Raw genomic sequence first — 15725 nt, forward strand, 5'->3', positions numbered from 1 at the left:
CAAAAACAGCTCCTTTGTCTATTTATACAAACATTGAAATAAAATATTTTCTTTCCTATCTGGCTTTTAAAATTTCACTCAACTGTGACATTTTCTGGTTATCTCCCACTAGTTTCCAATTTAAGATTAAGTTTTAGCAGAGAGTTACTTAAAAGAAGCCATACTATTATTTCTCTCCTATAAAAATTTTTACACAAACTGGATATAACTTGATCCATTAAATTACAGAATGTGATTTTTGAAAATGCAAAGTTTCTTAGAAACTAAACTATCACCTATGGCAGTACAGATGGGAAAGTATCATTTGGTCCTCTATCCATCTGCATGTTTCAGGAGACGTGGAGTCATTAATCTCTTCTCTAAATCCATGACTGGGTGACTGAAGAGCCTTTCCAGGTCAGAGGTCCATGGGTTCATACATCTCTAAAATCAGCTCAATTCAGCTCAGTCAGGTTCTGGCATTCACACTCCACCAGGCCAAGAAACAAAACAATAGAAAGCAAAAAAATAAAAAAATTGTAAACACTGGGGGTGAAAATTAGGTCCATAAAGATATTTAAAAAATTAATATATCTCCACAAATAATTTTAATTTTTGCAAACTTGCTACAGCTAAAATGATATTGTGTACCACGTTTAAGAATCTAAAATTCAAATATTTCATTTTAAGCAATACGGTAGACTAAGAAAATTATGTAGAGTTGGAAGGGTTGTGATTTGCAAAGTAATTCAAATCATGACTGTTTTGAATAGCTGCCTTTAATTTATCTGATTTCACAAGCCCAAAAAAGTGTGCTGTGCATAACCTTTAACCTACTCCCTTAAGCATATGAACTACTAAAGTCCACAGAGGTTAAATAGTTGGCCAAGTATGGAGCTCAGAATAGAATCCTGGTCTCCTGCTGTTTCTCAGTCTAGTGTTACCTATACAAGCCTACACTACTGCTTAAACTTCTTTCCCTCTCCAGGCTCTCCTTTCCAAGTACAGGTATCTAATTCAGTGGGATTAAGAGCAGGGCTTTAGGAGTTAGACCTGGAGAATTCCACCTCCATCACTTAAATAGCTGTATGACATGGGACACATAATTAATATCCTCTTAAGTTTCACTTTCCATCAGTAAAAAGAAGTTAATTATATTTTACTTCACTTACGAAAACAAATCATGTATAAAGAACAAAACCTCATATTCCAAAAATACATGGTAGCTATTTTTATTAACATTAAGGCAAACTGAAAAAGTAATCCACTGTAAAATTTAGACGTTATGTTACTGGAAAAAACATGAATTTATTCACCAATAACCTGAATTTAATAAAGCAAGAATAATAGGTTAGAGAATCGCCTAAATATTATTTACCTCATCAGTAAAATGGGTACACAATTACACCTAACTCATTTAACTACTGAGTTAAATAAAATAATCACATAAAGCTCTTATAATTGTGCTTTGTATATAGTAAATGTTCAAAAAATATTAGTTTATTAAAGGATTTAAAGGGAACTCTAGATTTACTTTAAAATATTACCCAAAGAGATTGGGGTGAGCAGTAGAGTAATAGCTGAAATTAAAATGCTGTGTTCTAATTATATAAATTTGGTGGTGATTCACAATTTACCTTCTTTCTACATGGTATATATTTGAAATTTTCTGTTAAATAAAAACTAAAAGTAAGTACGGGGGGATATTTTACATTAGATAAGGGGTTTTAAGGAAACAATTTGGCACAGTACACTAATAAATCTAACACTGTATTAAAATACACAAATGAAGAAAAGAGAAAGCACCCTGTAATAAGTTCATGACATCCTACAAGATTTTTTCAAAGTACAACTGACTTCATGATAATACAGTTAAAGTCAAATATTTCTATTCTACCAACAATCTTAAATATGTGCTTTTTAAAATATGGGAATATATGGTTTTCTTTGACAAAGATGCCAACAATTCAATAGTTAGGTTAAAGAACAGTATTTTCAAAAAATGGTGCTGGGGCAACTGATATCTACTTGCAAAAGCTTTCACTGGACCACTACCTAACACCACATACAAAAAATTAACTCAATCTGGATCAAAGACCTAAATGTAAGGGCTAAAACTGTAAAAATTTTAGAAGAAATTTAGGCACAAATCTTTATGACATTCAAACAATAAGTTCCTTAGATATGATACCAAAAGCACGGCAACAAAAATTAAAAATAGATAAACTGGACATCATCCAAATTAAACACTTTTTGGCTGCAAAAAAAAATCAAGAAAGTAAAAAGACAGAAGCTTTGAATAACCAGAAAGAACTGACAAAAACATCTTTTCTCAATGTTCCAAAAAACAATTAAGGAATTGCAGTAACAGGGCAAATGCCAAATCAAGAAAAAGGCAACTTAAAAGCCTTAGGATCCCCTAGAACCAAGGCAGGCCCCTTCCCCATTCCAAAAGACTTTGCATGAAGACAGCATGCACACACACAGTCCAGATCCCTGGTCCCAATTCCAAAGGGAAGCAGAGTAACACTTATGCACACCGTAAGTATTTATGTCTGGCCCAATTAGTCTGGTGGTGGCCTGAGGGACTCCCAATCACAGAACTTGCCTTGGGTGTAGAAGGCAACTCACAGAATTCTCCTACCAAACACTGTGGGAGAACAGCCAGATAGTGCTACCTGGGGCTGCAGGTCATATACAGAAGTGCCCCATACCATGAGGAAACTGGGAAAGAGGGGACATTCAGAACCATGTAAACAGGGAATTCCTAGGGCCAGATAAGCATGCCCAAGGCAAGACCCATGCATAGAAAAGATCAGGGAGGTGGAGGTCCCAACCTTCTGCTCTAGAGCAATTTCCTAAATTCATTGTATGGAAAAGCCCTGAAGGAGAATATTTCCACAGGTCAATCTGCTAAGAATGGGAAAAGTGTTTTCTTTTTTTTTAAAGCTCCTGGCATTCAAGCAAAGTTCTGTCATAACAAAATGGATAAAAACTTAAGAAACCAATGTCTCAGTCTAAATTCCAGCAAAAACAAATTAAAATATCAAAATGGCCAGGTTTCAACAAAAGGCTACAAAATACACAAAGAAACAGGAAGTGATGGCCCAGGCAAAGGAGATAAAATCATTAGAAACTATCAATGAGGAGGACCAGAGCTGAGACACATCAGACAAAGACTTTTAAAAATTGGTCCTAAATATGCTTACAGAGCTAAAGGAAAACACTAACAAAGAATGAAAAGAAATCAGGAAAATGATAAATGAACTAAACAGAAAAATGGAGATTATGAAAAGGAACCTAACAGAGTTGAATACCACAATAACAGAAATTTAAAATTCACCAGAGGGGTTCAATAGCAGATTGGAAGTGGCAGAAGAAAGAATCAGTGAATTTGAAGATAAGACAATTGAAATCATTCAGTGTGAGGGACAGAAAGAATAAAGAAGAAAAGCGAACAGAACCCAAGGAACCTGTGGAACACCACCAAGCGTACCAATATGCACATTGTGGGAGTCCCAGAAGAAGAAAGAGAGAAAGGGGTAGAGAGAATATTCAAAGAAATAATGACTGAAAACTTCCAAATTTAACAAAAGACATGATTATACACATGTAAGACACTCAACAAACTCTAAACAGATAAACCAAAATAGATCCAAGCCATGGCATATTTTAATCAAACTGTTAATAGAAGAGAGATGTGAAAGCCACAAAAGAGAAACAACATGTCACATACAAGGGAACCACAATAAGATTAAGAACCCAGCTCTCATATGAAACCATGAAAGCAAGAAGGCAGTGGGGGAGAAATATTTAAAGTGCTAAAAGCAAAAAAAGAAATTGCCAACCAAGAATTGTATATCTGGCAAAGTTGTCTTTTTAAAAAATGAGAGATTAGGCATTCCCAGATAAACAAAAGCTGAAAGAGATGGTAGAGAGTGTTCTGCACATTGAAAGAAAAGGACAACAGACAATAGGATCAAAGCCGCATGAAGAAATAAATATCTCTGGTAAGGGTAATGACACAGGTAAATAAAAATGCCAGAACTATTACTGTATTTTGGGTTTGAAATTCCACTTGTCACTTCCCACAGGACCTAAAAGGCAAATGTATAAAATGTAATGATAAATCAGTGTTTTTGTACTCATAATGTATAATTTATGTAATTTGTGACAAGAACTGCAAAACATTGGGGGGACAGAGGATTAAGGAAACTAATTTGTGTATAGTGTTTTCAGTGAAGTTGGTATCAAAGCAAGTGACATTGTTATAAATTTAGGATTTATTAAATTTAAGCCCCATGGTAACTATAAAGAAAATATGCAAGCTTATAGACAGAAATAGAATATAGGTTGCAAGGGGCAGGGGGCAAGGGGAATGGAGAGGTAATGCACAGTGCATGTAGGGTTTCTGTTTGGGGAGATGGGAATGTTTTGTTAATGGAAGGTCATAAGGATACCACAATATTGTGAATGTGATTTAATCCCATTGAATGGTATGCTTGGGAAATGGGCAAGTTTATGTTGTACATAAATTCCAACAATTGAAAGAAAGGGAGAGGTGTAGCTCAGTGACTGAACATCTGCTGGGTATGTCCTGGGTTCAGTCCCTGGTACCTAGGAAACAGGGAAGAGAGTGAGGGGAGGGAGGGAAGGACAAGCAACTGAAGAGACAATCACAACTAAATACAATGCATGATCCTGGATGGGATCTAGCAAAGGAGAAGAAAGGGCTCAAAGGGTCATTATTGGGACCTATGAAAAAATTGGAATATAGATTGTAAGCTTCATATCAACGTTAATTTTCTCAAACTTGATAACTGCATCCAAGGTAATTATGAAAGTGAATTTCCTTGTTCTCAGGAAATGTACATAGCAGTATTAAGTGTTTGGGGGGCCTGATGTCTATATCACCTACATTCAAGTATGCAGAAAATGGACCAATAGACGGATGGACAGATAGATGGGCAGATGGATAGAAAGATGGAATGGAATGACGTAGCAAATGTGGCAAAATGTTGAAAGTGGTGGATCTGGGTATCTGTGGGGGCAGAGTTATATTGGAGTCCTCTGTTTGGAGTTTGTATTATTTTTGTAACTGTCCTATACATTTGAAAGTATTTCAAAATCAAAAGTTAGAAAAACAAAAGTGAAAAGACACAGCTTACAGAATGGTAGAAAAATGCAAATCACATATCTGATAAGGGACTTTTATCTAGAATATAGAAAAAAACTCTTACAACCCAATAATTAAAAGAAATTGAACAGACATTTCTCTTTTACCAAAAAATATATACAAATGGCCAATATGCACGTCAAAAAGATGCTCAACATCATTAGTCCTTAGGGAAATGCAAACCAAAACCATGAGACACCACTTTATGTTCACTGACTATAATCAAAATACAGATAACAATCATTGTGATGGAGCTGCAGAAATATTAGAACCCTCATATACTGCTGTGGTAATACAAAATGGTACAGTTACTATGGAATTCCACTCCTAGGTATATATTCAGGAGAAATGAAAATATATGTCCACACAAAAACTTGTACACACATTGATTCATAACAACCCAAAAGTGGAAACAATTGAAATGTTCATCAATTGAATGGATAAATAAAATGTGATATATCCACACAATGATTATTTGGCAATAAAATGAAATGTTGGGAACGGATGTGGCTCAAGCAGTTGAGGGCCTGTTTTCCAAATGGGAGGTCCCAGGTTCAGTCCCTGGTGCCTCCTAAAAAAATAAAACAAACAAAAAAAAAAAAAACAAGCAAATAAATTAAAAAACCAACTCAGGGGAGCCAATGTGGCTCAGTGGTTAAGTGTCAGTTTCCCACATAAGAGATTCCGGGTTCAATCCCCAGTCCTGGTACCTTTAAAAAAAAAAAAAAATACATGCTACAATGTCGATGAACCTTGAAAACATTTTGCTAAGTGAAAGAAGTCAGTCACAAATGACCACATATTGTTGGATTCCATTTATATGAAATATTCAGAATAGAAAATCCATAGACACAAAAAGTAGATTTAATTGTATTGGGATAGAGCAATGGAGAGATTGGGAGATGACAGCTAAGGAAAATAGGATTTCTTTTGGGAGTAATGAAAATGTTCTAAAATTGACAGTGATGATAGAAGCACAAAAGTCTCAATATACAACAAGATACTGATTTGTATACTTTAAATGGATGAACTGTATGGTACATGAATTGCATCTCAATAAAGCTGCTTAAGCAAAAAAAAGTAAGGTTTTCATCTCCTCAATATCTCCTGAATCATCTACGTTTTCCTCACCACTGTCCTGGATTGAACCTGGGACCTTATAAATAGAAAGCCAGCACTCAACCACTGAGCCATATTGGCTCCCCTGAGTTGGTTTTCTCCTTTGTTTGCTTGCTATCTGTCTTTGCTTTCAGGAGGCACTGGGAACAGAACCTGGGACGTCCCATGTGGGAAGCAGGCACTCAACTGCTTGAGCCACATCCACTCCCACCACTGTCTTTTTATGAACAACTGGCCATCAGCTCCTACCTACAACAGCAAGTTGTCTCTGAGCATCCAGATGCTCTTCTCTAATCCATCCTCAGCACCTCAAGTCAGAAAGTACCTTTCTACTACCTGGCCTTTGGTCATGCTATTCTTTCTACCTAAATTACTATCTTCCCAAACCCCTTTTTACCCTGTCAGCTCTTACTCTCCTTCTTGAGTCTCAGCTTAAACATCACTTCCACCAGAGGTCCTTCCCCTAATCCAATGGACTAAGGTATGTCCTCCTGCTATTACTTCCCTACAACTCTGTGTACTTCAACTATCAGAATGCTGATCATATTTTATTATGATTATTTCCTGTCTTCTCCACCAGATTTTATGTATACAATGAACAGGGAAAATGTCTTTAATTCCTGACCCTTAGCACAGTACCTGACACATAGTAGGCATTCAATAACTATTGACTGAATGAATGATTAGCAGTATGACCTTGAGCATGCCTTTATGTTACAAGGCCTTAGATTCTTCCTGAGATGAGGACAATACACTAAATGATAACCTAAGCCATCCTTTTTCATATCTTCACAAGATGATGTCAAAAATGTATATTATTTAATAGCCTTATTATTTCTCAGGAAAAGCAACAAATATAATTAAATTGAAGTCCTTTTTTATTTTTATTTTTCTCCCCTGCCCCCCGTTGCCTGCTCTCTGTGTCCATTCACTGTGTGTTCTTCTATGTCCGCTTGCATTCATGTCATGTGGCACCGGGAAACTATGTTGCTTTTTTTGTTGCATCATCTTGCTGTGTCACCTCTCTGTGTGTGTGGCACCACTTCTGGGCGGGCTGCATTTTTTGCACACAGGGCGGCTCTCCTTGTGGGGTGCACTCCTTGTGCATGGGGCACCCCTACATGGCACGGCACTCCTTGCACATGACAGCACTGTGCATGGGCCAGCTCACCACACAGGTCAGGAGGCCCTGGGTATCAAACCCTGAACCCTCCATATGGTAGGCAGACGCTCTATCAGTTGAGTCACAACTGCTTCCCTGAAGCCCATTTCTATGAGTCCCTTCTGTTTGAAATAAATGAGGTTAATTAGGTGAGAAAATTATCTCCAATACAAATTAGCAGTTGAGAATTACCAAAAGAAAAAAATTTAACTGTACCTTTCATTAGTAAAATATGTAAGTATGCTTGAAAGTTAGCCCAAAGCACAACTGGTCAAAGCAACCTTTTTACGAATTTCAGTTAAAAAAAGGGGGAGGGGGGAGGTTAAAAGAGCTTTCTTATCAAGGGCTATGTAATACTGTAGAAAATGACTATCTAATGCAAGGATAAAGAGCCAGACCTAAGCAAAATTGTTCTTCTCTGCCTCAAGGCCCTTACTCCCAGTTCCTGTTGCTATACCCTCAATCACTCAACTCTGGCACCTCATCTAGGTTATATCCTAGAAAAAAATTCCATAACTTCAAAAATTACTACTTCTCAAGCTAATTTCTATAGCAACAGCAGATATTTACATGTACTCCAGATCTCCGAAGAAAAAGTAACCAAGGAAGAAATTGGTGTAGCTTATGTTATAATCTGGTAGTCTTGGAGACCCATCCAGCCTCACATCACAGATCTATTTCCTACCAACTTGGAATTTGACATCCCATGAACAAACTGCCATGGCTGAAAAGTGGTACTGCTAACGTTAAATTTTGTCTCAACTTCTTGTTAAATATAAAAATTTCACACATTAATTTAATATTATTTAAATATTTAATATTAATTAAATACTAGGCCCAAAAGCAAATCTCTCAATGGTAATTTTATAATATTTTCCTATACGAGAGTCTTTTCCCTGCTGAGATTCTGATATAATCCTCTCCTCCATTTTGAGCTTCTTATAGAATTCTGTAGTTCTTGATACATAATAAACATTCCATAAATATTTATTAAATGAATAAATGAAATAACCTCAAAAAGCTCCAGGTTTGTGTAAAGGTGTATTTTTAATACTAACAATAAAGATTCTAGCAGGTTAGAGAGAAATAAAAGGAAAGGCACCCCTATTTATATATTAGTCACTTATAAAATTGGGTATTTGTAATTCATTGAGCATTGGTATTCTGTATTCAATTTAACCTATATCCATACATGGATTAGAAATTTTTAAAGAATCTGATTAAAACACAATGTTAAAATTAAAATGAGGGCAAGTTATTATTTTTGGATGATTTACAGGGTACTCTGAGTATTTTGCAGTGACCAAAGAGCATCATTTGGACTTTAAGTTAAAAATAAACAATGATAAACTGGAGGGCGGGTAATTGTACCATCCAGTTTAAGGTTTGATGACTTACTTCACAACTTACTGTTTAAAGTAATGCACCACAGAATTTAAATAAAAAATATACCATAGGGGTGCAAGTGTAACTCAGTGGTTGAGCACCTGCTTCCCATGTACGAGGTCAAGGTTCAAGTCCCAGGACTTCCTTGAGAAAAAAAATCCCCTAGACTTTGATCTATACTCCAAAATTTAAATTTATATTTAGTATATAGAGCTATATCTATTCAACTATTACTATGTTGTAGGCCAGCTCCACACCGGTCAAGGAGGCCTCGGGGTTTGAACCACGGACATCCCATGTGTAGGTGGATGCCCTAACCACTGGGCCAAGTCCGCTTCCCAACATGAGTTTCTAAGCCAAAGCATCAAAAAGCTAAAGAATTTATTTCCGGATCTGGAGTCAATGTTTAAGAAATCATTATACAGGAACAGAGTATGATAGATTAAATTAAACAGCTTTATGTTAACACTAAAAAAAATCCCAGGGAATCCACTCTGCCACTTTTTTTTTTAAGATTTTTAAAAATTTATTTATTTATCCCCCCCACCTCCACCCCCACCCCCGTTGTTTTGCACCTCCTGTCTGCTCTCTGTGCCATTCTCTGTGTATTCTTGTCTTCTCTTTAGGTGGCACCAGGAACCAATCCTGAGACCTTCCAGAATGGGAGAGAGGTGCTCAATCTCTTGTGCCACCTCAGCTCCCTGATCTGCTGACTCTCTTATTGTCTCTCCTCTGTGTCTCTTTTTGTTATGTCATCTTGCTGCACCAGCTCTCTGTGCAGGCCAGCATGCCACGCACACCAGCAGGCCGCACAGGCCACCTTGCCTTCACCAGGAGGCCCCAGGAATCAAATCCTGGACCTCCTACATGGCAGGCAGGAACTCAACTGCTTGAGACACATCTGCTTTCCTCTCTCTGCAACTTTTACATCCTCATACCTGTTATTTTTCCCACACCATTCTCTCCTCAAAAAAGTTAATTTTGAAAAGCTTATTAATGAGACCAAAGAGTTCACAAATACAATTTAAATTTTTTTAAAAAGCAGTTTCTCCTGCCTGCTTTATTTCCAACTCAACTTAGTTTTAATTATTTACCATAGTTCCTGGGAAAATGTTCTCATATTTGTACAGTTAGTCACAGTCCATCATAGATCATGGGGTTCACTGTGTTATACAGTCTTCTGACTTGTACAATTTATCCAAAGTATAGAGCACTCAGTGGCTCTCAATGTCATCAGAGTTGTGCTGTCATCACCTCAGTCTGGTTTAGAACATTTTCATTAATCCAGAAGGAAAGAGTATTATATCCTCTTAAACCCTCATTGTTGACCTTTAGCATTGCTATAGCACCTTCTTTGCCACTGCTGCAAAAATATTATAACATTACTGTTAACTATAGTCTATAAGTTACAATAGTCTTCCCATATTCTTAATACCTTTTAATAAAGGAACATTCTAGTACTTGTAATATGTGAAAGTTTGAAGTTCTTTTATGGATCCCAAAACGAGAAAGATTGTTTTGTTTTGTTTTTAGGAGGTACTGGGAATTGAACCCTGGACTTCATACAGGCGAAGCAAGTGCTCAACTACTGAGCTACGCTCACTCCAGATTATGTTTTTTAACTAATCCATTCCTGTGGGTGTGAGACCCTTTTGATTGGCCCATGTCAGTGAGGCATGACTCAAGTTGAGTTTCTGCCCTCTTGCTGGGTCTGATAAATGGAGACAAAGAGAGAGATACACACAGAGGAAAAGGAAGCCACTACATTGATCCTGCCATGTGAGAGAAAGGACTGCAGGAAAACAGAGAAGTCCCAAGGGCTAAGAGGGTCTAGAACCAGCAGAGTGCAGCGGCACAAGGGGCTGGACCCACAGAGCAGTTCAATGCTCAAGTGATGAGCCCTACTATATGCCTGATAGCTTAACAGCTGAACTGGGGAAGAATGCAGAGCAGCCAAAACTGAGAGGAGTCCAGAAAGAGACAAGTCCTATGCCTGGCTACTCACAGCAGAGCTCCAGGAGCTGGGTTTTAAGAAATGGTGAACGTATAGGGTAAAGCAGAGATCTAGGCAGAGATCACCCACCATCTTGCTTCATCATATGGCAACTGACTTTGGTGAGAAAGCACCTCTTATGATGTCCTGATTTGGAAATTTCATGGCCTTAGAACTGTAAGCTTTTACCCCAAATAAAATTCCCATCATAGGGCTATTATACAGGTGTAAAAAATGTGGAACATTCATTTGAGTTAGCACTTTATCCTAGTCAACTACTGGGGATAATTAATTGTGATGCCACCATATGCCATAGATTACCAATATTCTCTCATTGGCAAAGAATTTAGCACTGCATTCAAAGCTAAGGCATGCCTAAACCAAGCCAAAAATTTCATTTTTGCAGGGTTTTTTCTTGGGACCACTTCTGGTAGCAAGTATAGAATCAGTATGAGTTGAAGCAGGATAACAAAAACCATGGTATGTGTTTCAACAGAGAAACTGTATTAAAAGGAATTGATGGAACAGTTATTAGAGAACCAAAGAAGTGCAAGAAGGACACAGGCAACAGAAACAGCAACCACAGGAAGCACTACTACCTCAATTAGTTGGGGGTAGGGGCAGAGAGCTGGGCTGAGGTCTCTGAGGAGGCAGAGCTGCCCAGCTGATGGCACTGTCTCAAAACTCCAAGGGAGGCCCCCTACCCACTAGAATATAATCTTCAAGGAAGCCAACTGTTTTTTTCTATTACTTTTTTGTTCAATGCTGTATTTCTAGCCCTTTGAACAAATCCTGACACATAGTTGGCACTCAATAAGTATTTGCTGAATGAAAAAAAAAATTCTCATTATAAAAGTCAACTCATTTCTGGTACTTTGTATCAGCAGCCCTTGGGAAAACTAACACATAATATTAACCACAATCCTCATCCACTACAGAAATCACTGTTATACAGTCCCTAGATTATCCTCTAGCTGTCTTTCAATTGACATTAATCTCCCCAAACTATACCTTTCAGCCACAATCAGATTTATAAATCAATAATGTTAGCTATTCTCATTATAATGTGTTACTGTCAACTCTATACTCAGGATCAGCTGCCCCTTTTCAACCCAGATTCTGTCTCCTGGTAACCTGAACCAATTCTTACAATAAATCTCATTTTTATATATATGTATGTATGTGTATATATATATACACACACACATACACACGTTTCCCTGGAAAATCCTAACACAGCAAATCATAGGGAAAAATACAAATGGGCAAATGGTTAAATAATTGTGTATCCAGTTAAAAATAATTAGTTATCTATGCACTAACCAAGAAAGAAATCCAAGGAAACAGGTTAAGATGATAAATTGGAGACATAATTCTCATTTTGTTCCTTTCCAAAATTCCAGTAAAACTTGGGGGATGGGAGGCAATATATCCGAAGACAACTCTATAAGGACAGGGAGAACAAGAGAAAACAACACTAAAATTCTGGGAGCTAAAAGTTCAATAAGTAAGAAATTTACTTGGCAGTCTGCAAAGAGCTCAACTGAAACCTAAATCAGGAGCAGAGAAATCCAGGAGTAAGCACCCAATTTATATGAGACAAATCCTCAAAAAGGCTCAGGAACTGACAATTCTAGGTATCTGTGGAAGTGGGAGTAAAGTGGGGAAGAAGCTCAAATAAAGATTGGGTAAAAGGTTTCAGAGACACTCCCTGATCCCTCCTCCCACTTCCACCCCACGGAAATTTAGTATTTTCTTATTTAAGAAGGGGGAAAAAGCTACCACAGCATTACTAGACTAGAAGATGCCATTTAAGATTGCAGTATGGACACCATAACAACAACAGGGGAAATGAATGACCACATGCCTAGATGAATGCTAAATGCTGAGAACTAGAACGCTACAGCCTTCAGGGAGAAAAGCATATAGTTTGGCAGCGCCTTGGATTTTTTACTTCTAGCCTCTGAAACCATGAGCTAATAAATGGTTGCTTAGGCCAGCCCACTGTGTAGTAGTATTTATCATAGCAGCCTGGCAAACTAAGACAAGGACAAAAACAACTAATATCAGAATGAAACAGGGGATATCACTAAAATCCTGCAATCATCAAAGAGATAATAGAGGGAATAATATGAACAACTCTACACACATAAATTTGACAATTTAGATAAATGGACCATTTCCCTGAAAAACACAAACCACCACAACTCATTCCCTTTGAAATCAAGGAAATTGAATTCATGATTTAAAAACTCTCCAGAGAGAAATCACCAGACTCAGAAGGTTTCATTGAAAAATTTCACCAAACATTTAACATCAATTCTACACAATCTTTTCCAGGAAACAGAAGAGAAGGCAATACTTTCAATTCATTTTAAGAAGCAAGTTATTACCCCTGATACCAAAACCAGACAAATGCAGTACAAAAGAAAAGAAAGAAAACTATGGACTAATTTCCCTTATGGATACACAAAAAATACATATCTAAAAAGAATATAGATATAGAATATCTACAAAGAATAAACCCCACTGAGATGCATTCATCATTTTAAAAAAAAATCTCAGAAAACCAGGCATAGAGGCAAGTTTCCTCAAATTGATAAATATTATCTATAAAAACCTACAACAAACATCACATTTAATGGTGAAAGACTGAATCCTTTCCCTGTAAGATCAGTGTCTTAATTTGCCAGGCTGATATAGCAAACACTACACAAAGGGTTGGCTTAAAATAATTTATTATCTCACAGTTTTAGACACTAGAAATTCAAAATCAAGGCGTTAGCAAACCATGCTTTCTCCCTGCAGTCTATAATGTGGCATTGGCTTGAGTGATCCTGGGAGTTCTTTGGCTTGCATCTCTGCCTCCCACCACATGGCAATCTTTCACTCCCTGTATATGCTCTTCCAGTTTCCACCAACTTTTGGCTTCTCTTTATAAGATCTCCAGTAATACTGATCAAGAACCACTCTGATTAAGGTGGCCACAACTAGACTAATAATAACATCTTCAAAAGGTCCTACTTGGGGAGCCAGTGTGACTCAGTGTTTAAGAACTGGCTTCCCAAATACAAGGTCCCCAGTATCAAAAAAAAAAAAAAGAAGTCCTACTCACAAATGTGTTCAAACTCACAGGAACAAGATGAAGAAAATGTCTTTGTTGGAATACATAGTGCAATCTACCACAATCAGGAAGTCTCTTATTCGATGACTCTTTCACCCTTATTCAACATTATGTTAAATGTTCTAATCACTGCAATAAGTTAAGAAAGGGAAATAAAAGGCATAGAGATTAGAAAAGAAGACTATCCCTATATGCAGATGACATGATTGTCTATGCAGAAAATCCCAAGGAATCTACAAAAAACTCCTAGGACTAATGAGTGAGTTGAGCAAGGTCACAGGATACCAGATAAACAATACAAAACACAATTGTATTACTATATTCTAACAAGGGATAGAGACACTGAAATTTAAAATCATTCTAAAAATTGAAATACTTACGTGTAAATATAATAAAACACATACAGAACGCATATGTTGAAAATTATACAACAATAAGAGATCTAAATAAATGGAGAGACATACTATGTCCATGAATTGGAAGACTAAAGAGAGCAGAGATGTCAATTGTCCTCAAATTGATATATAGGTTTAATAAATTCCTAACAAATTCCGAGCAAGATTTTTTGTAGACATAAACAAGATTAATCTAAAACTTACATGCAAAGGCAAAGGAACTAGAACAGCTAAAATAATTTTTAGAAAAGATGTGGGGAGAATCAGTCTACTTTATTTCAAGACTTATTATATATAGTCCAATAATCAAGACACTGTGGTATTGGTGGCAGGAAAGGCACTTATCAATGAAACAGAACTGGGAGCAGATGAAGTTCAATTGGTTGAGTGCCCGCTTCTCATGGATGAGGTCCCAGGTTTGATACCCAGCACCTCCTAAAAACAAAACAAAACAAAAAACCAACTCTCACTGGGGAGTAGAGGTAGCTCAATGGATGAGCAACTGCTTCCCATGTATGAGGTCCTGAGTTCAATCTCCAGTACCTCCCAAAAACAAACAAAAAACAGCAAAATCAGTGGAACATAACTAAGAACCCAGAAACAGATCCACGTAAATATGCCCAAGTGGTTTTTTATAAAGTTACAAAAGCAATTCAGTGGAGGGAAAATACCTTTTCAATAAATGGTACTAGAACAAGTGGATATCCATAGGCAAAAAAAAAAAAAAAAAAACAATCTAAATCTCACACTGTCCATTAAAGGACTAACTCAGCCAACCTGGGATGTTCATACCCTGCACATTCCAAAGAAAGGTTTGGTCCTTGTCCAGCTCCTGGAAAGTAAAATCTTAGCCCTTGGATTGTGTCTGATAGAGTACCTTTCTTTACTCCGGAGGCCTGGAGTTACTTCAGATAATCTATGCTAATAATGTGACTTACGGTGGGGACCTAGAGCCATATGGTATCTGCTTGACCTCAGCTGGGACTGAAGGCTAAAGTTAGCAGTGCAGTTGGTCAGTCATACCTATGTGACCAATCCCAAATAAAAATCCTGGACACCACAGCTTGAATGATCTTTCCTATTTGGCAAATACTCTGTGCATAGCTGTTGGGACATGTAAGTGCTGACTGCACTACTCTGGTGGGAAACAACTAGAAGCTCATACCTAGCATCTCTTAAACCCTGTTCTATGTACCCTTTTCTGTTGCTGATTTAAATCTATATTCTTTTGCTGTAATAAACCATAGCCATAAGTGTAACAGTTTTTCCACTTTTTGTGAGTCCTTCTATGTTATCATTCTACTTGAGGATAAGTCTTGGGGGCCTCAAAACTCACACATTTATATAAAAATTAACTCAAAATGAATCATGGACTTAAAAGTAAAACTTAG

General features: G+C 37.1%; 1 protein-coding gene across 6 annotated transcripts in view; it reads right to left on the bottom strand.

Moving 5' to 3' along the window:
- CEP85L (centrosomal protein 85 like) overlaps positions 1–15725 on the bottom strand; it is a 219340-nt gene that overhangs the window by 128636 nt on the left and 74979 nt on the right. Inside the window, exon 2 of one of the 6 annotated variants that reach the window (XM_058307332.2) lies at positions 276–467. The exons of 3 other annotated variants lie outside the window; for them this stretch is intronic. In XM_058307332.2, the coding sequence (XP_058163315.1) occupies positions 276–304 (29 nt within the window). In that variant the 5' untranslated portion in view covers positions 305–467. Of the gene's footprint in view, positions 1–275; positions 7703–15725 lie in introns of those variants that run through there. 2 more of the 6 variants (XM_071218639.1, XM_058307331.2) reach the window with 2 other exon arrangements.

The sequence above is a fragment of the Dasypus novemcinctus genome, chromosome 11, assembly GCF_030445035.2.
Source record: "Dasypus novemcinctus isolate mDasNov1 chromosome 11, mDasNov1.1.hap2, whole genome shotgun sequence".
NCBI classification, from domain to species: domain Eukaryota; kingdom Metazoa; phylum Chordata; class Mammalia; order Cingulata; family Dasypodidae; genus Dasypus; species Dasypus novemcinctus.